The 24252-nt window shown below is 35.9% G+C and overlaps 1 protein-coding gene across 7 annotated transcripts in view; it reads right to left on the bottom strand.

Moving 5' to 3' along the window:
• tai (basic helix-loop-helix family member taiman) overlaps positions 1-24252 on the bottom strand; it is a 52296-nt gene that overhangs the window by 10635 nt on the left and 17409 nt on the right. For 5 of the 7 annotated variants that reach the window (XM_089727030.1, XM_028180838.2, XM_028180841.2 and 2 more), the window contains 10 exons: positions 13591-13710; positions 6125-6422; positions 5741-6027; positions 5134-5330; positions 4131-5050; positions 3788-4039; positions 2997-3307; positions 2484-2663; positions 1611-1755; positions 609-737 (listed from right to left, as the gene is read on the bottom strand). In XM_089727030.1, the coding sequence (XP_089583156.1) occupies positions 609-737; positions 1611-1755; positions 2484-2663; positions 2997-3307; positions 3788-4039; positions 4131-5050; positions 5134-5330; positions 5741-6027; positions 6125-6422; positions 13591-13710 (2839 nt within the window). The remainder of the gene's footprint in view (positions 1-608; positions 738-1610; positions 1756-2483; positions 2664-2996; positions 3308-3787; positions 4040-4130; positions 5051-5133; positions 5331-5740; positions 6028-6124; positions 6423-13590; positions 13711-24252) is intronic. The other 2 variants (XM_089727031.1, XM_089727029.1) reach the window with 1 other exon arrangement.

The raw sequence follows: 24252 nt of genomic DNA, 5'->3' as shown, positions 1-24252 counted from the left end.
CTTTAAACCCGGAGCTTTAAGGTCTAATATAGTTTATAGGCACATAGCACCTTCATTCAATGTAAAAACTCAGAAAATGGTACTTAGCCCCTTCATCCATTCATGTCTTCAATTGTACTAAGAACTTTGTCGTTAAACGGCACATTACTTATCCCTCAATCGATTTTAAATAACTGTATTATTAAGCAAAATTCTCTCTCTTCTTTTTTTTTCATGAGATATCGTAATCTAAATTAGTTTAAACTAAAACTGATTTTTAAACGTTTCTTATTAACTTTTAGTTCTATTAGCAAATACACTGTACAGTGAAATAAATTTGTATTTGTACTATGTACTATCTCCATAAACTAGACATATGTAAGCTCCATTATTGTACACAGCAGCTTTACTCATTTGTACATTTGGATAACCAAATTTTCAGTTCTATGTTGTTCATCGTCTTTTAGCAGTGAGGGCACAAAATTCGATTCATGTCGTTTGTATACAATGTATACCATACGTTTGTATATCATAAATACACAAGTATTAGTTTGAGAAATTGATTTCGATTATTATCTTCCTGAATATAATTTGTTTTTTTTAAATCTTAAATTTTAAATCTAACTTACCGGACTCTGCACAGAGAATGGCGGCAGTGCACTGGGACTCGTGACATTTGTATTCTTCGTGACCGTCTCACACTCGTGCATCAGTCTCTGTCGGATGGCGTTCACTATCGCAGTCTTCTCTTTCATGCCCTGCAAACGAAACGGAACATAAGACAACTGTTTAAAGTTGACACTAACAAAGTAATATATCGTCGTTGTCAAACCAAAATCTGCTATGTGCACTTTATGAGATTTTTCCTTTTTGACCTTTTCGTATAGTTCGCAGTCCTATCTACCGGAAAAAACTGTTATGTGTCTAATATTTATCTATAGCTTTCATTTGATATATTTCTTAAAAATTCACCTTCATATAATTTTTTATACGAAAACGTTTTTACTCATTAATTCTAAATAGAGTTTTTGCACATAGCAGATTTTGGTTTGACAGCGACGATATTCCAATTTTATATTAACGATATTTTTGGAACGAAGTTCCTTACGGCAGGCTTGGAGGGGATAGGGATTTTGCTGCGCGACCGAACTGAAAAAAATGTGATAGTAAAACCGTAAGAAAAAATCCGTGGAAAAAAGTGCGTGGAATAAAACCGTTAAAAAAGTGCGTGGAATAAAACCGTTAAATGAGACGTGCGCAGGCGCGACAGTCGCATACACAAGCGAGTAGTGTATAATACCTTTCTCTTTCTCCTTCTTTCTTTTCGTTCTCTAATCCCTTCTCTCTCTATTTAGTAATTATTTCTATTTCTATGTAATTTTATGTTGTCAACCAAAAATAAAGTGATATATTTTGTTATTTTAATTGATAATTTGAATTACAATTTTTTTTATTTTACGTAATTTATTATTTCCTAAAATACTGAATTTCCTAAATACTTTCCCGTACTTGATATAAAATATCTAAGGTTTTCCTTGAGTAAGGGGAAGAAGTTCAAATAGATTTTGAGATGATGTGTACTGTAACAGAAATGCGTTTCTTGGTATTTTTTAGTTAAAATACAAACGAACCTGTCTTTGGCGCATGCTAACATCAGAAGCGGAACGATCCGAGTCGGGCATGCTCTCTATGAACTCGTCCAATATGTCGGACAGCATCAGATCACTGGGGACCTCGCCGTCACCGGGAACGGCTTGAGTCAGGCTACTGCTACTTCTAAAACAAAACGCAACCTTTTATACAAGGCCAGGATACGACCGAATAGTATGAGCCATAACACGTCATAGCTCGGCGATAAGTGTACAACGTTATCGCTCAAAACCACAATTGAATAGAAGATATCAGAAAAATCTAAATCGCACTAACGACAGTTTTCAAGAGAAACTTGCTTACATTAAAGTTTCGGTTTGCCTAGTAAAATTACTCGCTCAGTTAAAGATCTTCACATTCGCGTTCCAATCATGTTATAATAATAAACTATAGACTATTAAGCAATGGATACGCTACATGCGTGTGAAAAGTTTTTTTTTAATTGCCCTTGTAGGCAGACGAGCACACGGCTCACCTGATGGTGAGTGGTTACCGTCGCTCATGGACTTTAGCAATGCCAGGGGCAAAGGCTAGCCGCTGCCTACCGGTCAAAGAACATTTTTACTTTCACCCGTACTCAAGTATAATTCAGTAAAACTATACATCATTGTTAAGACGTGTTGTGAGCCAACATAGGTATGTATCTAATTTACATCTGAAACGAGGATTATCACTTTCCGATTTATAGGTTATAAATTAATTGTACGAATATACTGAGACATTGTTGAACTTATACCCCAAGGCAAGTTTGCTGTATACGCATTATAATGTCCACGAATTTCCGTGACTATTAACTCCAAGTTCGACGTTTCGAATAACGTAAAGGATTAGGTAAGCTGTAGTTGGGAACTGACGAGGGCGGCTGGCTGTTGTAGGTGTGGTGCGGCGTGGTGTTGGTGTAGTGCATGGGCGCGGGCGCGGAGGCGGGCGGGTAGCGCGCGCCGCCCTGCAGCACCATCTGCAGGTGGCTCTGCGCAGACGAGCACTCCGCCGTCGGGCCGCCGCCACCGCCGCCGTTCACGTTGCTCGCCCGACTGCACAACATCAACAAATACTTATTACACCGTGACAAACGGGTTTATTGTGACGCCACATGGGAAAACACGTATTCCTGTTCAGTTATGTAGAGTAGGATTGCGATATATCACAGACGCGCCTACGAAAATGAACATTACAGAATCATTAAAACTTCAATGTCACGTCTTGAAATGGTGAACGGTGTTCTAATTTTTATGTACTCGTATTGGTTGCGGTAATCATTTAACTAGAAATATATGTATATTAAATAAATCCTATTTCAAATTTTGCAACATACATTTCAAAAAGCGCTTGAATGTGTTGGAGAAGACAAGCAATTATGTACTGACTGGTTGACTCCGGTGAGTATGTTGGAGAGCGTCGAATGGTGCCGCTGGTGGTGTTGCATGGCGTGGTGGTGATGATGCTGAGCCGGGTGAGGCGGAGGCGGCGCTCGCGGTCGGTTGGTGGGTCCGTAGGGGCGCAGGCTGGGGTTGGGGAGCGGCAGCGGGGTGGTGGGCGTGGTCTGCTGGCGCGCCAATAACGACACCAGGATCTGGTTCTTTTTGCACAGCGGACTCATGCCCGCGCCGCTCGTCGCCGGGCTCCCGGCCGTAGACGTCGCCGTCGATGACGCTACCGATACAGCACTGGACGTCACCTGTAACAATATATTCGTTATAATCGTAACAACAATCACATTGTTCTTAGTCATCGCTTAGCATTAAGTGATTATTAGAGCCGAAAGACATCACAACGTAAATACTGCCATCATTCAGTATCCTTGTTTAAGTTATTGGATATTTGCGTCTTTGTGTACTAAGTAAAGGCAGTACGCGAGAAGTGGCGACGTCTTGTGAAGCGCACCACTACCCGAACTGATGACCACGACAACTCTGCCAAGAGTGAAAACACTAATAAGATGAACTAGTAGAGGACGTAGGTAATAAGATTATAATATCAGATTTTTTGACATAGCATTTAAAAATATAACTTTACCTGTCAAACAAAGTTCAAGGCACAGTCAAAGTCAATCAAATATACACAGGGACGCATATGAAAAACTTATGTGTGCTAAGGGTTTTTTTAACATTATTTGCCTATCCGTACGCGTTAAATTAAGAAGACCGACGGGACAAACCTGTTGATTCTCTGGGGTCGCTCTCTTCATACTACCGCTCATCGCTTTGGCGTCTTCGAATTTGCGTTTGACACCGGCGATTCTATCCAGGTAGTTGTCGCTTCCGTCCTGCGAGCGTCCGTTACCCGCCGGGCCGTTGCTGCTCGACAACAGCTGGGAGAGGAGCGCGCTGGGCTGGGACATACTGCGATTACTGTCCGAAGCGCTTCTTCTCCCTTCCTCCGTATCTTCGTCTGATTTATCGTTTAATATCTGAAGATAATGGTAATTTCGCAAGTTAGATAAGTGGCTATGTCGCAGCGTTCACATGTACATACACTACAATATCGAGACGGTGACTAACCTTAAGGAGGACGTCGGAATTATTGTGATGAAGCTGTTGCATGGAGTGCTGTCCCGCGGAGTGCGAGGCGTGCGGCTGCAAGTGCGCCTGCGGACGCGCGTGCGACGGCGCGGAGTGCAGCGGAGAGAGCGCCGCGCCGGGCGTGTGCGGGGTGTGCGGTGTCATCGGCGTGTGCGGGGTGTGCGGCGCCGACGTCTCGCTTCCTGTCGCCTCTTCGTCTTCTTGCTTCAATAAATCTTTCAGAATACGATTGTTCGAGTTGGAGTTTGCTTCGGAAGACGAATTAGGCTTCTTGCTCAACAGCGTTCGTAACCGATTTGGCTCTTCAGGAGGCTGTACGACGTGAGCGCTTTCACCAGGAGTGGAAGGCGCCCGAGGCGTAAGCGGGGTTGAAGGCGGTCCCTCCACGGACCCATCCTTGGGTTCCTTGGAATCTTCATTTGACATTTCACCAAGGAGAGAAGAAGCCCAAGGTTCAAACTCGAAATCGTTTATAGAAAACGGATTCGTGGCCGGACTGACGGGAGATCGATACCGCGACTCGCACATGGAAGACTCTCCGTTAGTCACGGAGGACATGAGCGGGCCGCCGACCGCAGGGCGAGGGCTTTCAGATTCCAACATATCTATCTCCTCATCACAAAGAACGCTGTGCGTTGACATTATGAAGTCAGGTTCACCAGAGGTGGCCTGAGACCTGAACAGCCGCGACCGGGCGCTGACACGCAACCACGGATGGTCGGGGGTGACGCGCAGTCGAAACGGCTCACTGACCGCAGGCGGCGCAGGCGCTGATGCTGCTTCCAGCAGATGTGCAGCAACACGTAGACGATCAACACTGTCAACCAAGTCCAAATATCGAGTGCCCACAAGAGAAACTGGTGAGTTTACTATACTGTCCACTGCACTCAAGTCACAAGCTGGAACAAATTGAAAGTTGATTAATTTAGATGGCGCATAGATGGAAGGCAACAAAGCCTGTAAACAGAATATCGATACGCACACAAAATATTAAAATTGCAGTCTAATCTGAAGACGATATGATCGGACTGCTTGGCGGTGATGGCGGGCGGGCCGCCGTCGTCGGGAATAAGAACGGCCGACGCGTCGTCGCAGCGCCGGATGACGCACATGACGGAGCCGGCCTCCTCCGAAGAAGAGCCGCGCACTGGCGCAGCGTGTATCACTGTCTCCACGTAACTGTAACGCAAAAGAACACTTCAATCGTGCAACATGTTAACAATTATGTATTTACCGTTATCGATTAAAGCATTCAACACCGATCGTGTCTCAGCAATAGATTGTTACTATGTGCTTCGGCATCGTAATTGGAAAAATAAAATATTATTGTTTTTATTTTAAATATATTCTTTAGATTTTTTTTTTAATGTACAGAAATGTTATATCAAGGGCCTACGTGCAACAACGTTGATGATTCAACAAATTTCTATAGACAATTATGATGTATTGTGGCTATGATAACTACATAATATTTATTTACAATAACAGTTTAGCATCCTGTTATCGGTGTAACATAATATTGGAACATGTAATTAGAGGTGTGGCTGATATCAGGTTATATTTAACAATTATAAACAAAAAGTGCTTACACGCCACAGTCAGTCCCATTTGAATTTTTAACGAGGAGCCTTGCTTTCACAAAGTGGAATTTATCAATATCTGCCGAGTCCCAGTTGAAAGATTGTATGTTCCTAAGTAACGGTCTTAGTTTCGCATGATCTTTCTCATGTAAAATCGAAAATATCGATTTCCTATATAGTTCTGTTCTTTCGTGAAGAATAAACTCCTTGATATTATCTGATACACACTCTATTTCACCTTTCGAATTAATTTCCAATAAAACCCATCCGAGGTTATTGGTGTAATGTTTGAGTGCCTGAAATTTAAAAAACCGTTATTATATTACTATACTTTTTAAAAAAAATCATATTTAATTCTGGCGTCATGGCAGCTGTAACGCAATGAACGCTAACCTCAATTAAAGTTGTGACTTCAGAATAATGTAATCCGGTGCAGGGCAACTGCGGCTGTGTTGAGCTGATCTCCCCGGCCTGTACTGGTGATAGACACTGGGGCGATCGTAGGGGACACTCGCTGGGACACTCGCGTCGCCGTTTCAATACCTCCTGGATCTGACGGGTGGCCTCTCGGACAATACCGTTCTTGTCCGGTTGCTTTACTTCGGCGAGACAAGTACCAAGAAGCTCCTCGAGTTGATTTATAGTTTCGTTTTCAAGTTTCCGTCGCTCTTTCTCATTCTGGCACTTATTACTGGAAAAAAAAAGTTTGTTATTCTAATACAAAATCACCAACCGGTAGCTAGTAAGCTGGTGATGGGGGAGCCTATAGACATCAAAATGTTAATACCGCCTCCTAGCTGGTGACGTGAAGTCAAAGTCTCAATTGTGTAGTATCACGGCAGAAATAGGCGGGATGGTGGTACATAGCCGTGCGGAATTACAGTAAGCTACGGCTGGTATGGCCATTGCTTTTATCTTGAAGTCGTTCATGAACACGTGATAAGTACGTAAAAAAGGTACTACCTACCTATGAGATATGCACATCAGCATAGTCGCATCGCTTAATACCAGTACATCAAGCACTTTATTTTTAAGGCCGCCGCTTCAATTTTTACTTAACAAATTTTAAAAGCAGAAAATTACCAGTACACCAAAATCTAAAAATTTTGCAAAAATACATTATTCTAATACCAATATTTGCACAGTCATCAAGTGACGACCTATATACACTAACAAATATATAATACTTTTTGGCATCTGTCACATAATCTATTGAGATTAGATAAGGTACAATAATTTATGAAGATTTTTTTTTGTTTTGAAAACTTATTGTTCCTTAGTATTAAAAATAAAAGACAAACCGTACTGATATCTACATGCAGAAACATTTAAACAAAGATACGACATCGAGATATAAAGGAAAACAGAAGCGAATTCGTATCAAAGAAATGTGACAGCAACATACATACGATAAAACCATATTATTAATTATACATTTTAATGGAACAAAAATATGTTCAATCGATATAATAAACGCACTGATACTGATTTATAGACATAAACGAATTATAAAATATAAGTTGAAGCACCAATAACAGAATTTAGCAGTACTAACCCAAACAGCTCTTTAACATTGAAAATACATCACATTTTTATTGTAATGGAAAACCTAACCTTCGTTTTGAATATATTGAGCTAAGTCAGTTCGAATTTCTATTTAAATCTCTACTTAGCTCTACAGTAAATAGTATTTACCTAAATTAATTTGCGCTCTACGTGTATAACATTTGTACAGAACACAGAGACTAATTCCTCAGAGGTTTCGATACATTTAATTACAATAAGTAGTTTTTGTGTAGTTGAAACTTCGTCTTAAATTTATTCAACAACCGGTCTTGATGACAATGTCTCGTAATTCGTAAGTGGCCCTTGTCCTTTACGACTCGTGCAACACGTTCCGGCAAGTGATAAGCCTGTATGTCACAATTGATTTTTGACGTTATGCAACGTTGCGTACGTTTAGTCCTTGTATTTGGACACTGATCACCGAAGCTAACATTGTCGATGTCAGTCAAGTGAAAGTTATGAGTCTCTGTCTATCGAATTTCAATTCTCACTACAGCCTTAAAAGATAGGCAAAATCTTTTTACAAGTAAAATTTCTCTTGTGGATTTATGAAATGCTTGCTCCGTTATAGTACTATAATCTATATATATAAAAATGAAACCCGTTTTCCGTTGTCACGACATAACATGAAAACGGCTTGACCGATTTGGCTAATTTTGGTCTTGAATTATTTGTGGAAGTCCAGAGAAGGTTTAAAAGGTAAATAAATATGAAAATTCTCGGAATTAAATAAAAATAACAATTTTGTTTTCCCTTTGACGTGTCCCCCGTCGGACGGATTCCTTTTGTTTGTTTTAAGTTTATTCTATATAAAAGTTTAGGTCTTTTATTTATCGATTGAGGCACTACGAAGTCTGCCGGGTCAGCTAGTAATTTATAATTATTGGTTAGTTAAGAATCAAAGTTATGAAAATGTAATAGCCGTGGGTCAAATAGCACTCTCATGATTGTTGAATTTCAAAAAAACCTATTAAAGGCACGTACTCGTTGAAAGTCAAAACATTAAGGAAAATGACCGCTAACGCGCCGATTTCTGAGAAGCCAACAGTCTTGAAAAGTACAGCCTAAATCAAACCAGGACTATATTTTGTTTGTTCTCATACATTTATGTAATACATACTTACCTCACCATAAACAAATATACCAGGAATTTTACTTCAGGACATGGACGGTTTACAAAATGTGATGGTAATTCATTTTATCGATATTTTTTTTTACTAATTGGTATAGTGAATTTCGTAGATTATTTTTACATTTAATAACCAATTACCAGCAATAAACCAATGTAGCACGCAACGTCGTAGGCTCTCATTTAATTTTGTCATTTGGTTTCGAACAATAACAATATAAAAAGGATCCGTTTTCGTGTCGAATTTTTAAAATATTGTATTTAATTTATATACACAATTTGAAACGGTGAATATTTTAACAGTTATATGTAGCTTCTAGAAAACAATTATACATGGATTCTCATCTAGATTTATAAAAAATAAAAATCTATTTCAAAAACCTTTTTTGTTTACCGTTCAATAAAATTAATTTTCGCAAAAAACTTAGCCATCATATTTAAGACATTTATATTAATTTTAACTATAAGTAATTATACACAAAAAAAGCAACGAAAAAAGATTGTATTCTGGTATAATACTCAGTGAACTTGCTCTTAGCCGTCTTTTTGACATCCACCGGGATGGGGCGGTACTTAATATTTTAGGACACTATGGCATATTATGTTCAACTCCATGTTATGGTCGTTTGTGTTTTCTAAAACAACATCGCATTGTTGAGATCTGGATCAATACAAAAAATCGGCACAATAAGTCTTTCATAAAGCGAAAAGTTCCTGATTTCGATAAATCGTCCGAACAATGAACAGGATCGCTATTTGGCACTGACTGATTAGCCACTAAACGTAATCATTTCGAGGGCGTTATCGGAGAGATCTGGGTAAATCACGTTTCTTTTGAAATCTAACGTTTAACACGTACCCATCATGTTGACATGTCGAAAATTTAAATAGCTTCTGTGAATTTCAACTCAGATGGTAAAATTATTTTAAGTTAATTTTACAAATTCTAATTCAACTATTATTGTTACCGTAAAATATTTAATTTTACTTACTTATTTAAATTAGATTATAGAATTTACTATAATTTAATAAAATTATAATTGTTAGATTTGTACAAATCTCAATGAATTTTTATTTATAATTGGTAAGTACAATGGGCTCCACAAACTTATAATCGCCCGTTCAATATTAAAAAATTCACACTTGAAACAGAAAACCTGAATGCACATAAATTCTTGCTATTACTATAACACTTTAAGCTTTTATATTCTTTATGTCTATGTATTGATGCTAGTTTGAACCAGAGGATCATTAATGATATATTCGGCAATAGATTTTATATTTTGATTAAAAATCCATACGTTACAAACAAATGTAATAGAATTTCGAGCTTATACTATTTATCTTAGCGCCAGCAGTCAAGTTATAATGACTACGGGCCTTTAACTGGCTATCATAATGCGGAATGATGGAGTCTCTTGCCAAATACGGTTGAAAAAAAGTTTATATTTTAAAATATCACACGCGTAAAGTTCTTTTCAAATTAAACACACACTGATTTCACTCAAAACACAACTTTGTATTCGAAATTAATATGATTATGTGCCAAAACCGAATTTGTTTTACACATATTATTTGTTACATAATAAAAGTGACGAGGACAAAACTCCATACAAAACAGCTGTTATGCTAAGCTTACATAAGGATTCCGAAGAAATATTAAGTATGTTTTCTTTTCTTGGGAGTAAAAAACACAAAAAGGACTTTAAAGATCAAAATTATAATGGCGTAACTCGAATGAAAAATTTGGATAGTAGATTTTATTGTACTTCATATAGAAAGCTAGCAGCGTAGCTGCATACGAACGCAGATAGGATAAAAACTATGAATAGATCCACAATTCAATTCAATTGATTAATTAGTTCATTGGTTTATTTTAAAAATGGCGGTTCGATAAAAGTACTATTGTAATGACTATGAATAAAAGTACTTTTTTAATGAATGATGGATTACTGGTGGCCCAGGGACCTTTCCAGTTTCCCCAGGATAGGCGGGCGAGCAAAGGCTCAGCCAGGAGCGGTGGGATTTGCTAACAGCTGCCCGAGCGCCTCCAAAGGAGACCTAACAACTCAAGAGCAACTGCTTCGCGAATGAATCTACTAAAGGATCGGAATTGCGACCCGCTGCGAACAACCGGCGAAAACCCAGCGGGCTGATGCATGGGTTAGGTTGCACGTCGAACTATTCGCGGAGTTCAACGAGTAGGGTTACCAAGGTCCGTAAGCCTGCTCCTAGCGTTAGAGCTAAAAGCGTCTAATACAAGGGTTATTGGATCTGATGGATCCGTAAAGACGGTAAAACGAACGAATGGCACGTTTCATGGCAGATAGCTTTATCAGAGATAATCGAGCAGAGCTAAACAAGAAAACGAGCAACCCATGCCAGAGATCTTCGGCGAACGAAAAAAGACCAGAGTAGTAAAAGAACATACAAAAATTAAAATTATGTGTTAACAATGAATTAAGCCCATAACTGTGAAAATAGCTAACGATATCTATGAATTTTTTATAAGACTCGCGCACTCCGTCAATGGTCACGTAGTCAAATCTGCTATTAAAGGTGAGTCAATCCAAGAATCCCCTAGGATTTCTAAGAAGGAGTAAAGGCTTAATTAACGATAAAAATATTAAAATTTTCTTTCTTGGAGGTATTCAAAGGATGCTATAATATGATGACCTGAATATTACCGATTCTATTATTTAACGGATTCTAAATTTTTATATTTTTTTATTTTAGCCAGTTTCCGATATTTCGACTTTATTGCTGTTACCATGGTCATGGATGAACTGGAAAATCTCTCACGACCATATAAAAAAGCATTATCGACATTTTCCTAAAAAGCTGCCCATATCTTGTCGAGGCAAGCCTTCGTTCTATTGACAATCCCCAAAAACTGATTAGAAAGAGACTACATTAGTTTACAAGATTTGTCTACCCCTAACATCCTACCCGCAGCATTTAGTCTATCAGTGATCATGGCACTTACAACAGCGCTAAAATATCGAGAGCTCACTAAAATAAAAAATCATGGTAATAGCCTGTTAAATAATGTTTATGTTCGACTATTAGTCAGGGGATATTGGAATTCGACCCCGGTAACCTCTACCTGGCGGCTTCTGTTACTACATTCTCTTAACTCATTATAACAGTATCCGTTCCTCTATTATCTGCTCCAAGTTCAATATATTTTCTCAATAATTTCATTGGTGGATAGGCGCTACTAATTCACCTACTATAGCAACGAAGCATTCATAAGTTAAAATATTCGCATTATAATATTATTGATACAATATACCACATACCAAACATAGTTAGTTAATGTGGATTAAGTTAACATAACAATATGATTTTTTTTATTGCTCTTTTAGGCAGACGAGCATACGGCCCACCTGATGGTGAGTGGTTACCGTCGCCCATGGACTTCAGCAATGCCAGGGGCAAAGCCAAGCTGCTGCCTACCGTTAGGTACTGTCCACAAGTCTCGTTTGCAGAAGGACAAGTCATAGCGCCCAGGAAACGCCGTGGAGGGAAGCTCGTTCTAAAGCCGGATGGTACGTAGCAAAAAAAATCTCTGGAAACGCACTGTGGATGAACGCAGTGGCTCCAGGTAGTTTGGATAAACTTCTACTCTGCGGTGGCGAGCGGTACGATGGTAAACACGAGATGATGGAATTATCTCAAACAATTGCTCAGAGCATTCTCCATGTAAAATACGGTACAAAATACAGATAGAAGCGAAGTCCCTCCACAGACCCAGAGGTTCCAAACGATCTGTGAGAAGGTCTTGAACGACGCCTTGAGCTCTAACACTAGGAGCAGGCTTAGGGACCCCGGTAACCATACAAGTCGAACTCGACAAAAAGTTCGACGCGCAACCTAACCCATGAACTAGCTCGCTGAGTTTCTCGCCGGATCTTCTCAACGGGTCGCGATTCCGATCCGGTAGTAGATTCATTCGCGAAGCAACTTCTCTTGAGTTGTTAGGTCTCTTTTGGAGACGCTCGGGTAGCTGTTAGCCAATCCCACCCCCCCTGGCTGACCCTTTGCTCGCCCACCTGTCCTGGTGAAACTGGAAAGGCCTCCGCGCCACCAGTAATCTTCCAATCATAAAAAAATGTCTTGAATGAACTTATTGTCTATGGCCTCCGATAAACACTTAACGTCCGATGAAGCGCGAGCTCGTCTGCACATCTTTACAGAAAATAAAACAAAGTTTTTTTTAAATCTAAAATGTTACTTTGTACATAATATTTGGAAATTTGTTTATTTTGCTACCGTAATTATCGACTATTTATTTTCATGACTTTTTCGAGCTATCGTGCAACAAGATTTTGATTACAACATTAGTGACACACGTATTATGACTGTATTTTAGGTGGCTTTTAAAAAGTAAAATATTATATGTGTCCCATATTTATAATTACACGATTGAGTAATAGTTTCAAATACTCGAATGTACTTTTAATTCATACAAAATAAGTTGGCAACATGGCAGTTTTTATATTTCATTGCTTTATTCGATAGCCCACCAGGCGTTATTTTTTTGGCTTGGCTGTTTTTGTCTACAATTCGCCATATTGAATCCGCTGTGACGTAACATCCACCCATTATATACTCGCCAAAACAAATCGTAACACACGACGCTTGTCCAAATCTGTTGAACAAGCTCAAGAACATCAACGTATAAATACAAGACTTCTAAATTCTCATGAACATTTCCTATTTTACTTCACACGCAACTAAAACTTTGCTATTTTTTTTTTATTTGAACCCGTTTTTAAATAAGTAAAAAGATATTTCGGAAACGGTATGGGCCGGTATACAATCTGCAGACACCCATTAAACTTTTCGAAACATTGAATAAACAGCTATTTAAAAAAAGGTTTTTGCAAAACACATTTAAATACGAATTGTACAAAACACCAATTTTATTTATTTTGTTAAGTAATGTGACATCGATACATCCGATTCGTATCCTGTTATTACAATGTACCTATCTATTATTATGGAATTTTTTGTGCTTTTTCCTAACTCATATCATTAAATAAAGATTAATCGATAACATTTAATTTAAGGTACTATAATGAACACGGAACAAAGACCAGCGGATACTGAATAGCGGATCGCATTTAACACATTCCAAAACGCATGTATGTATACGTACATTTGAGTTTGTTGCGTATTGTCTGACTTTTTTCTTATCTTCTTAACCGGCGCTGTCACGCTCATCTTGCCTTGCATTCCCCTCCATGTGTCTCCCAGTTGGAGGTCACAGGACTCAATTCTACAGAAGCAGCAAAGAAAAAAAATAAACTTTTATTAAAATACTATGATTTGTAGATGTGAATAAAAAAAAGAAATGAACATGATCTTGTTCTTGTGATATTTTCTAATAAATGATTTAAGTTTCCCCTCAGGTGACCTTTACATATTCGTAAACTTAAATGAAAAATATAGCGTAATAGCATTTTTATAATGACTTTTTACCCCACTAGACATTGAAGTAAAGAATACAAAGGAAGCGTCCGCTCCAAAGACGATCCCCCAATCACATAATTACATACTGTGGTGCAAGCTCATGACTCACTTTTCTACTAAATTGAAAACATAATGGTATTGTGTTTATTCAGGTTTTCAAACGAATATTTTACATTCGATTTTAAAATATTTTATTTAACAAATTACATTCAGGTGGGGACTTATTCTTTAATAATGGGCTGACTATCAAGGAATGATGTTAATATTGACACGGTTCATATCAAACACTAGGTACAAAGCAAGCTGAACCTTAATGCAAAAGTGAGACAGAGATATCCAGTCGAACGACGCCTACCGAGGAGCCCCACTACGCAACCTCACTGCGACGGCCGCGCAACCTTGAAATAATAATGTTCGGAATAACAACAACGCGCTACAAGCGTGACCAGAAATAGTATAATAAATAATTCTCGAAAACGTTTCAAACCTTTGTCCAGTTCCTATTGCACACATCCTGTTTTTTGGCACATCTATCTACTATTTTATAATGAATATATAGCTTTTGCAAAAATGCCATTGGTTATGTATTTTAACAGCTTATTCAAGATTATTATGCACTTCAAGACAAATATAGCTTTTTTAAATATTGTAAATGATAGACAATAAAAATGTTCACGGTTCGAATTGTGTGTATTTATTAGCACTGATACTTAAACTTGAAACGGTGAAAGTTTGCAAGCATTGTCACCAATCCGCCGTTGAAGGTTTCGCTTTTTCACTGGTTACTCAACAAGTATTCGTCATCGCGGCAACCGTTTTTTATTAAATATCAGAATGACTTTACATAGAAAATTTGTGTTACACTAAAAATATATATCGATACGTTTGTACCATTAATTCAAGGATGCTTGTAAAATGAGAGGGTTCCAACGATATGTTGAAACAGAGATGAATTAAACATTATTTTTGGCAACACCGTATGTATAGGTTCAGTTTTTTTTTATTCAAACAAATCGATCTGAATTGTTTTCAATGTTTTAATTTCATTCATTTTTATATAATTTATATTTAATATGTAACAATAAAATAGTAAATATGCCTTATTTGCTTATAATATATATTTTGAAAAATTTGATGTTATCCGGTGGATTCTTAAATAAATCTCCGTGTGCTGCTTATGATTAATTATTATGAAACACCTAGCAAGCATAATATGTTTTTTGCTTATACATTTCGAAAGCCGTGCAAGTTCTAAAAATAACGCTGTATCTTTTTTTTCCGCAATCATTGAAGTTGTTGTCCTCTGTAGGGATATTTTTTATTTCAAACTTGACTGGCGGTAGTTCGAGAAGACATGAGTAGAATTATGTGAAAGCCGTCTAGGGGGTGAGCCTTAGATTAATTATGTTTCCTAAAACCTGTTAACGGCTTGAAGTTTAGGGAGATAAGCGAGGATTTGCGCGTGAGCGCGCCCTTACAATGAAAACTATGTTGAAACCGCACATCGAAACTTGGGTGTTCTGGGACAACATGAACATGGATTTTTTAGTAGGTAGCCATGAAACCCCTTGAGGAATTTCATCCGCGAAGCAGGTGCTCTTGAATTATTTACTAGGTTTCCTTTGGAGACGCTCAGGTAGCTGTTAGCAAATCCTATCACTCCTGGCTGAGTCTTCGCTCGCCCAGCTGTCCTGGTGAAACTGGAAAGGCCTCCGAGCCGCCAGTAATCCCTCAATCATAAAAAAAGTCTATTACTTTTATTCATAGTCATTACAATAGTACTTTTATCGAACCGCAATTTTTAAAATAAACCAAAGAACTAATGAATCAATTGAATTGTGGATTTCTATTCATAGATTTTATCCTATCCGCGTTCGTATGCAGCTATGCTAGCTTTCATATGTGAATTTAAAAAAAAAGTTTTATGACTTATATAAAAAAATATTCAAAATATCAACTATCAGTAAATGAAACCGACATATTTTTTGTAATTTCAAATATATATAAATAAATTACAAAATATAGAAAGTAACAGTATTTTTCAAACTTAGATGCTTAAATAAATTACAATGTACATAACTTTTAAGATTAAAATATTAAACATGTCTTCAGAGTAATTGAAAAGAATAAAAAACTGTTTGAATGATATTGTAAATAATGGATATTAGATCGCTTTCTGGGCAGGCAAGCTGTTAAGTATTTATCTCTCATCTCGAAGTTCAGGTAGAACTGTAGTATATAATATTTCCCTTAAACTTTGCTTAATATGTGCATTAGTGACCACTTGCGTACGACTAAATCGTGTTTTAATAGAGTTTATATCGCTATATCAGAAAACACATATCACCGCCCGTTATCTAATCTGCGATATAGACATTGACTGAATCACCGTGACCTGAACTTAACTTATCTAGGTAGAAATAGGTTAGCAAGTAGACCGGTTTACTAGCTAGAAAAAATATGAATATATTTACTTTACTCCTTTTTTACCAATGAGCATATTACGACAAAGGACAGAAGATACACCACTTATATGCAAATAAATGTCTGTCTTTTTCTAATCAGGAGCACAACTGACCGGATAGTCAGCACAGGATCAACAAGAACAGTACACGCAAAAAAATATACGATGGCATTCATTTAGAAAAAAACTGAAGAAATGAATTCTTAATCCTAATCTACCTTCGAAATACGAAAATATAAAAAATGTAATATAGTGTAGCACAACTTAAATAAAGGAAAGCACACATATACCTAAGAAATATTCAACTTTTCAAAACTAATTGCTAGAAAATAATTCTAAAAAATAAACTTTTCATTACTTAACTCTTACGTGAAAAGTTTATTCATTTTAGACTGCACTTGAAATAAAGTGTGTTGAATAAAAATGTCTGTCCTTGTAGTTTTATCTACTTTAAAGAAATAAAACTTGTTCCGGAAGCAGAACCCACCGACGATGTAAAATATTCCGTATTCTGCAATAGTAATTAAAGATAGTAAGAACATAGTGTCTCTCTCGTACAAATTATAACACATTTTGTTTAAAAGTTAGGCTATTGTCTTTGAGTCTCGAAACTGAAGCAGCCTATATGTCCACAAGATCAACATTTACCCATGACTTCAACAGTGCCACATGTGTTATATTTATTACGTTTTTCGCGAATTAATATACCACGTGGTTTTTTCTACAGTTCGGGTGATCATAGGTTACCGTCTCTCATTGATATTACTACATAATAAATGGTGAAACTTATCTCTACCTTGTGCAGTGGCCAGTAGTAGGCGGAAAGAACTTCTTTCTCCCTCTATTTGTAGTGGAGATTGAAAGAGGTTGAACGATCGATTTGTAATGTTTCCGGTTACGTACAGTGATTTTCATTCTTTATTATTATCCACCCGGCTCCCTGTCATTGGTGACGTCCAACGGTGACTACAACTCATCAAAAAATGTCAGCAAAAAAATTAGTTTCAATAGTAGAATATTTAGTAATTATCAAGTGAAGACTTTAAGTTCAGTAGATAATATTTGAGTTTATTGTTATGAACCACTTATTCTCAAGTTACCTTTTAGTTCGTCTGACCTGAAATTCAAGGTAAACATCTTAATGCTTTAATTTAGATAAGGATTTTTATTTGCCCTGACGTTCCGAGATTTTTTTTATTTTATTTTATTAGGCTCACAATACACATCACAAGCTAAAGATACATAAAAAACACAAATAAAAAGAAACAAAATCTGGCTTGCAACATAAGTTATGTGCGCACGACAAAACAAGACATATAGTGCTGAATTTGTATAACAATGTTCCTTACAATTATGACAAAACAACACAATAACAAAAACTAATCTAACGAATAATGTAAGGAAAAAAAAAATTCACAATATACTTAATACATTAAACAATTACATTAACCTACCTATTAATAAATAAGAATGAAAGAGTTGTGATATAAAAATTTTTGATGCCAAATATTATAGAAAGCATGCGCAGAAAACAAAAGGAAAAAAAATATTCTCATGTGCAATATCGATGTAAGCATAATCTACTGCATTTAATTGTTACATACGTTAAATAACTTTACGAATGTGATCAGTGTTGGAGTTAAGGGCGTAATTGTTCAATTCAATTCACTTACATAAGGCACAACAAAGACTTTTTGAAAAATTCAATGATTTTTTGACATTGGCTTCTATCTTGTTCACTGATTGTAAACCTCATGTCCGTAAAGAGCTTTTTAAATTTCATAAGTAAACAGTTTATTGTACAATATCGACTAACTAATTGAAACAAAAGCTTTTTTACCTCGTGACTAAAGTCAAACTTTGTCGATGTGGTCGTAAAAACTCGTTCCTAGTTCAGCATTGGTATTCCTGCATTCTTAATATTGTTTTTTATTCCAATTTAGTGCAAAAGATGTGAGTTCTTCCACTCAAAGATACAGGCCTTCCCAAATTTATATCTTACTTTCTCATCGCTAACCTTTAATCCAACTATATCAGACTTCTATATTCTTAGCGATTGATTTGACTGTTTTAGTTTGAAAATTTTATTGACAGACAGCTTCGGCTGGCCTTATCTTTTTAATGTTAAAAGTAACTACCTACATATTTAAATTATATTACATAAATAGCTGATAACTTTTGTACTAGAGATGTATATTTATTATTAGGAATAATCGAAAGTCTGAGGCGGTTAATCTCCGCAGGAGTTATTGTGATTAAGGTATTTCCTATAAAAAGGAATAAGAAAACCAACACATATTATTTTAATATTGCTAACAAATCTGGTGAAATAATAGTTTAAAACAAACGTTAAGGACAACAAGGAGTTATAAGTCTACAAAAATTCCATTCTAGTCAGATTCGAGTGATCATTATACTTTAACACAACTCCTACAAACAGGAGTATATAACCTTGATGCAAGTCGATAGAACGTCACGGATTACTGAGTATCAAACCCTTCCGTTGGATTAATAAATATAACAGACACGATGTTGATTTCAATTCATATCTATTATAATTGCCACTTTATCTGCATATATGCGTGACCTGCTATCATTCTGGGTCGCGCTGCTTCATGTCATTGGTTTTATTTTGTTACTTCAGTCGAATGCAATAAATCAATTATTATTTTCATACTATTAAGTACTTACGATTAATAATTTAAAGAAATCTTTTGTTTCAATCACTTTAAGATTGAATATTCATTCCATATGCGTGATTTGTCACTGTCACGATATTGTACTACAACGCTTTTTGCGGTATAATATTGCAAACGTAATCAATAGTGTATGTTTCAATTTCGATTTTTTTTATCTAAACAAGTGACTTAAAGCATAAATAGTCAAAGATTTAATGTTTTTTAATAATTGTATTTATTGCTCGATCTAGATCGCCATTCGATCGTTAGCATTGATATTTTCAATGAGAATGTTTAAAATGTGTTAATAGGTGTATGTATATACATTGTTGATACTTTGGCTGATAAAAAAATAAGATAACGGGAGTCGGCCCATTTTATTCTTCATTTAAATTCTATACCTACTAATTTTAACATTAAAACAGCAAAATCATTAAAAACAAAAGAAGGTATTAACCAAAACATGAACAATTTTTTCAATTTTCTTCCATTTTTGTTGCAAGTAATTTTTGGACACATTAAATTAATTTCCAATCAAATAAAAATGAAAAAAGAAATAGCAATTTCAACAAATTTCATAAATGGTTCCCAGGTCTCGGACACCAAGCACATTGAATACACTAAAACGATTACGTAATAAACGATGCCAAGATTCAAAATTTTCACTATGAGCCGCCAATTTACGCATGCATGTTGCCAGACCCGTTGCCTGGCAACATACACGTGTATGGTTGCGAATATTTTAGTCTACTTTCACAAGTTAAAAGCGAGCGTATCTCGTTCACAGTAAAAGTGATGACGATAAGTTACGTATCGTTATTTGGCAATCTACGAGTATTCTACATAAATTATTATGAACCTCTTAATGTTAATTCGTTTTAATATACTGAGCTTTTATCTCTATTAACTATTAAATCATACAAATACAAACTTGAGATCTTCGATCCCTATACTATCGAACATTACAACCATTTATTATACCTTTGTTCATTTCATACAATACCCAAAAGAGAATACGAAAAAAAGAAAACGTTTTAATGGCTTACGCCATAAGGAAGACGTAGATATTAACGGGCCATCGAAACCCATCGACACCACAGAAATACCGCCTTCCACTTTGAGTCATGCGGTTAAAATCTCACTTCCAAATAACTAACAGCAAATAAAAACGAAGTAAATACACACGAATCCAGCACTAACTGACTAATAATTAATCAAAATTATTCATTCAGAAGTTCAAATGTTACACGGTAACATTGTCCTAGGAAATACATAATCATATTCATGATTTTATACTATTGTCAATGTATTACTGCTGGACGACGAGTTTAAAAACCCTAAGGGAAATGAACTATACAAAATGAGCATCGCAATATATTCAAAAACTTCTCTGAAAGAGTTCTGTTCATATCATACATAAGTATAAAGAAAATCTGAAATAAAAATACTTTTATAATTATAATTCTTTATAGCTTGTTGCTCTCATTAATGTCTTTCTTCTAGCTGCGTGTACGACATCTACTACATCTAAATACCGTTTTTATCGGACGGCGAGAGCGAAGGAACTTCAATATTTTTAAAACTCGATTGTCGTTTTATTCGAAATGTCTCTCGAATCGGGTAGCTCTCAAACTAGTTGTCCACATAAATTGCAATTGACTTAGCCTTCATCTATATATTAATACGTGAAGCAAAAACTTTGTATCCCTTTTTACGAAAATTGCGCGTACGAAGGAGTGTGATAATTTCCACACTTATAGAGAATATAGAGAGGAAGTGCACATAGCTAATATTTTTTTAAATAATTCATAAAAGATACATTGAATCAATAAAAAACCATTACACACAATGTCATGTATTTGACACAACACATACTTATAAATATACTATTTCTTTATTGTCAATTGTCAAAAATTTGTAATTGTTTGCGGTCAAATTGAGAATAGATCAGTATTGTTTGTTTTTCAGATTATTTATTTATAGTGTAGTTTTGGCGAAATCTGTGATTATAATAACGAAGTATAATATGACAATAGAACCGAAATCTATATATTAATACCTGAAGCAAAAACTTTGTATCCCTTTTTACGAAAATTGCGCGGACGGAGGAGTATGAAAATTTCCACACTTATAGAGAATATAGAGAAGGAGTGTACAATGCTAATATTTTTTTTAAATAATGCATAAAAGATACATTAAATCAATAAAGAAAACATTACACACACTACATACCATGTATTTGACACACACACGCATGCATACTATATAATGTCAAACTTTTGTTCTTGACGCCTGTTGTCAAATTGAGAATAGATTAAATATTGTTTGTCTTTTTGTTAATATTTTTTATAGTATAGTCTTGGCGAAATTTGTGATTATAGAAGTATAAAATACAATCATAATAGTGTACGAACTTACAATTCCAATTAATTATTGTCGAATTTCGACTACTGCGGGACCTCTAGTAATGTTTAAACATAAAATTTCAATTAATTATAGTCGAATTTCGACTACTGCGGGACCACTAGTTTTGACTTAAAGTACCAAATTTTTTTTTTAATCACGTCACATCCTCTTAGATGGCAGGCAGCATTATTGTTATCATGCTTATGGGCTGCGTTAACCGTCTAACTTTAGGAGGAATTTCAGCTTGTCTACACATATAAACTAATAATAAAAACAACGGTGAGGAAATTACGACCCCAATACATTGCGAACATAGCTGCTGACGCTTATTGGCAATAAAATTATCATTTAAATCTTAAATTTCACTCCTATTAAATATATTTTGCTTCATTTCAGTTTATCTAAAAAATATTTTTTAACAGAAATAGAATAAAATCCTTATATTTCTCTGTTGATAATTCGTGATTGGCATATTATACAGAGACAAAGCTCAGTTTCTAACGAACGTGAGTTTTAATTTTGACAATGTTTCGGAGTTCGTAGTAAATTCGAAATTTACATTTTTATCAATATTCTCTTTAATGTTTTTAACTTTTCGATACTACTAATAGAAATTCTAGCCATAAACAGTGTTGGAATAAAAAAATACATTAAATTTGTATTTCGAAACTCTCATTCATACAAGTACATATATACATAGTCATTGAAGATTCAATGTGTTTTCTCACTTTTCTCTTGTTCATCCTGTGTTAGCACAACATCGAAAAGTTGACGTTCACGTTACGGTGACGTTACACAATTTTAATACGTCGATCGTCGGTGACCACGTAAGCCGTAAAGTATTTGAAAAGTCGGAAATAATATTATGATAATGACAATAAAAACGCAATTTTAAACAGAAAAAATAGTTTTAATTACGCCTACGACTCGCAAAAACCGAAGAAAATAGCGAACCATGTTGTTAAATATATTTGTATTAAAACGGAGTGGATGATAAAGCGAACCAAATCGCTGTGATAGCATTAAACAAAGTAAGTATGGGGGCCAAATGCAAAACACTCTATCCGCTCATTATTAGTCGAATGTTTGTGTAAGTTGGTAAGTAAGAATGGTTGTGTAAGTAAACGATAACTTAAAAGTGAATAGGGTGGTAAAATAAAACAACTTCTCGAGGGGTACGCAAGGGAGGTCACAGAAAAATATCCGGCTTCGGTGATAGTTTTTGGGGTGAAATGTCAGCCCAGGCGTACCAAGCTACGACTTTTAGAAGGTGGTTAAACATCTTAAACAACACCATGTTCCCTAATAAAAAATATGCCTTCCAGAAGACTCAGCCATGTCATAAAATTCGATCTCCATAAGCATAGCAGGAAAGGAAAGTTTATGAGTTCACCCTTTCTGAAGCTTGAATCGATCTTATCCACTCGATTATGGATTATGGTGTCTTTAGAAAGTAATTTGGGATCCCTAAAACAAGATAGGTAGTACAAAATATTCCTATGTAGAAAGTGGGAGTTTTAATTGATATCTGGTCACAGCAATCACGATTGCCAGACCATCGTTATTTTATAGAAGCTGAAAGTTTCTCAGCGGATACGTAAGATAGGAACGAGGGTAGGAGTGGGAAGGCCTGTTTAGATTATAGTGGTTTTTGCAAGTAGATGGTAACAAAGATGTGTAATATATCAGCCTGAATTCGTTTAATTACATGGCTCATTTTTTTCATATTTTCTTCTGGATAGTACTAGAAAACGAACTTGTATAAAATAATAAAAAAAAACTCACGCCCATAAAAAGCGGCCACAGACTAATCGAGAAAAAATAGAATGAGCTACTTTTAAATGATATTTATACTAATGTATAAACTAACACACACTGCGACACTAGTTGTTTCATGTAATAGAAAAAAAAACAAGGTTTTCTTGCATCACTATTTATATTTTATAGCAATTTAAGATTAAGTGTAAAGATTGGAGTTTTAAATTTTAACATATTTGCTACGTAGCTTTTACTTTTAAATTCTTTAAAAACTTTGAGGGTAATAATGTGTTTGTTTAAAATTAAAAAAACGACCATGTATATACGTTATTTCTGAATGTGTAACTAATTAATATTCTATATCAGGTATATTCCAGTTATTTTGATCGATAATTTATTCATATTAATTTGCTATGATATAATGATGAGTCAAAATCACAGGCTAAGAAATGAAGAAAAAAAATCTATTACGATTAAGCAACAAAATTTTAATGATTTTATGTAATCGCAGATAAAACATAATCAGGAAATGTTTTAGCAGTTGACTTCTGATACCTATTTGACCACAACTCAGTAGTTTCTTTTTTTATGATTGATGGATTATTGGTGACCCGGAGGCCTTTCCCGTTTGACTAAGACAGGTGGACGAGCAAAAACTCAGCCAGGATGGGTGGGAGTTACTAACAGCTACCCGGGCGCCTCCAAAGGAGACCTAACAACTCAAGAGCAGCTGCTTCGCGGATGAATCTACTACCGGATCGGAATCGCGAGAGGACCGCTGAGAAGACCCGGCGAGAAACTCAGCGGACTAATGTTTCGGTTAGGTTGCACGTCGAACTCTTTGCCGAGTTCCACCAGTACGGTTACCGGGGTCCCTAATCCTGCTCCTAGTGTTATAGCAAAATGCGTATAATGCAAGGTTTATTGGATCTGATGGATCGATAAGAACGTGACAGTAGTTTCATAGTATTTTTACAATTGCAGACAAATGAACACAAGCTGGTGGGACTTATGTCAAACTTCAATAGAAATTGTTACGTTT

The sequence above is a fragment of the Bombyx mandarina genome, chromosome 04, assembly GCF_030267445.1.
Source record: "Bombyx mandarina strain Sakado chromosome 04, ASM3026744v2".
Lineage (NCBI taxonomy): Eukaryota > Metazoa > Arthropoda > Insecta > Lepidoptera > Bombycidae > Bombyx > Bombyx mandarina.
Note: the sequence above shows the minus strand (reverse complement) of the source record. Positions and strands in the feature narration are given on the sequence as shown.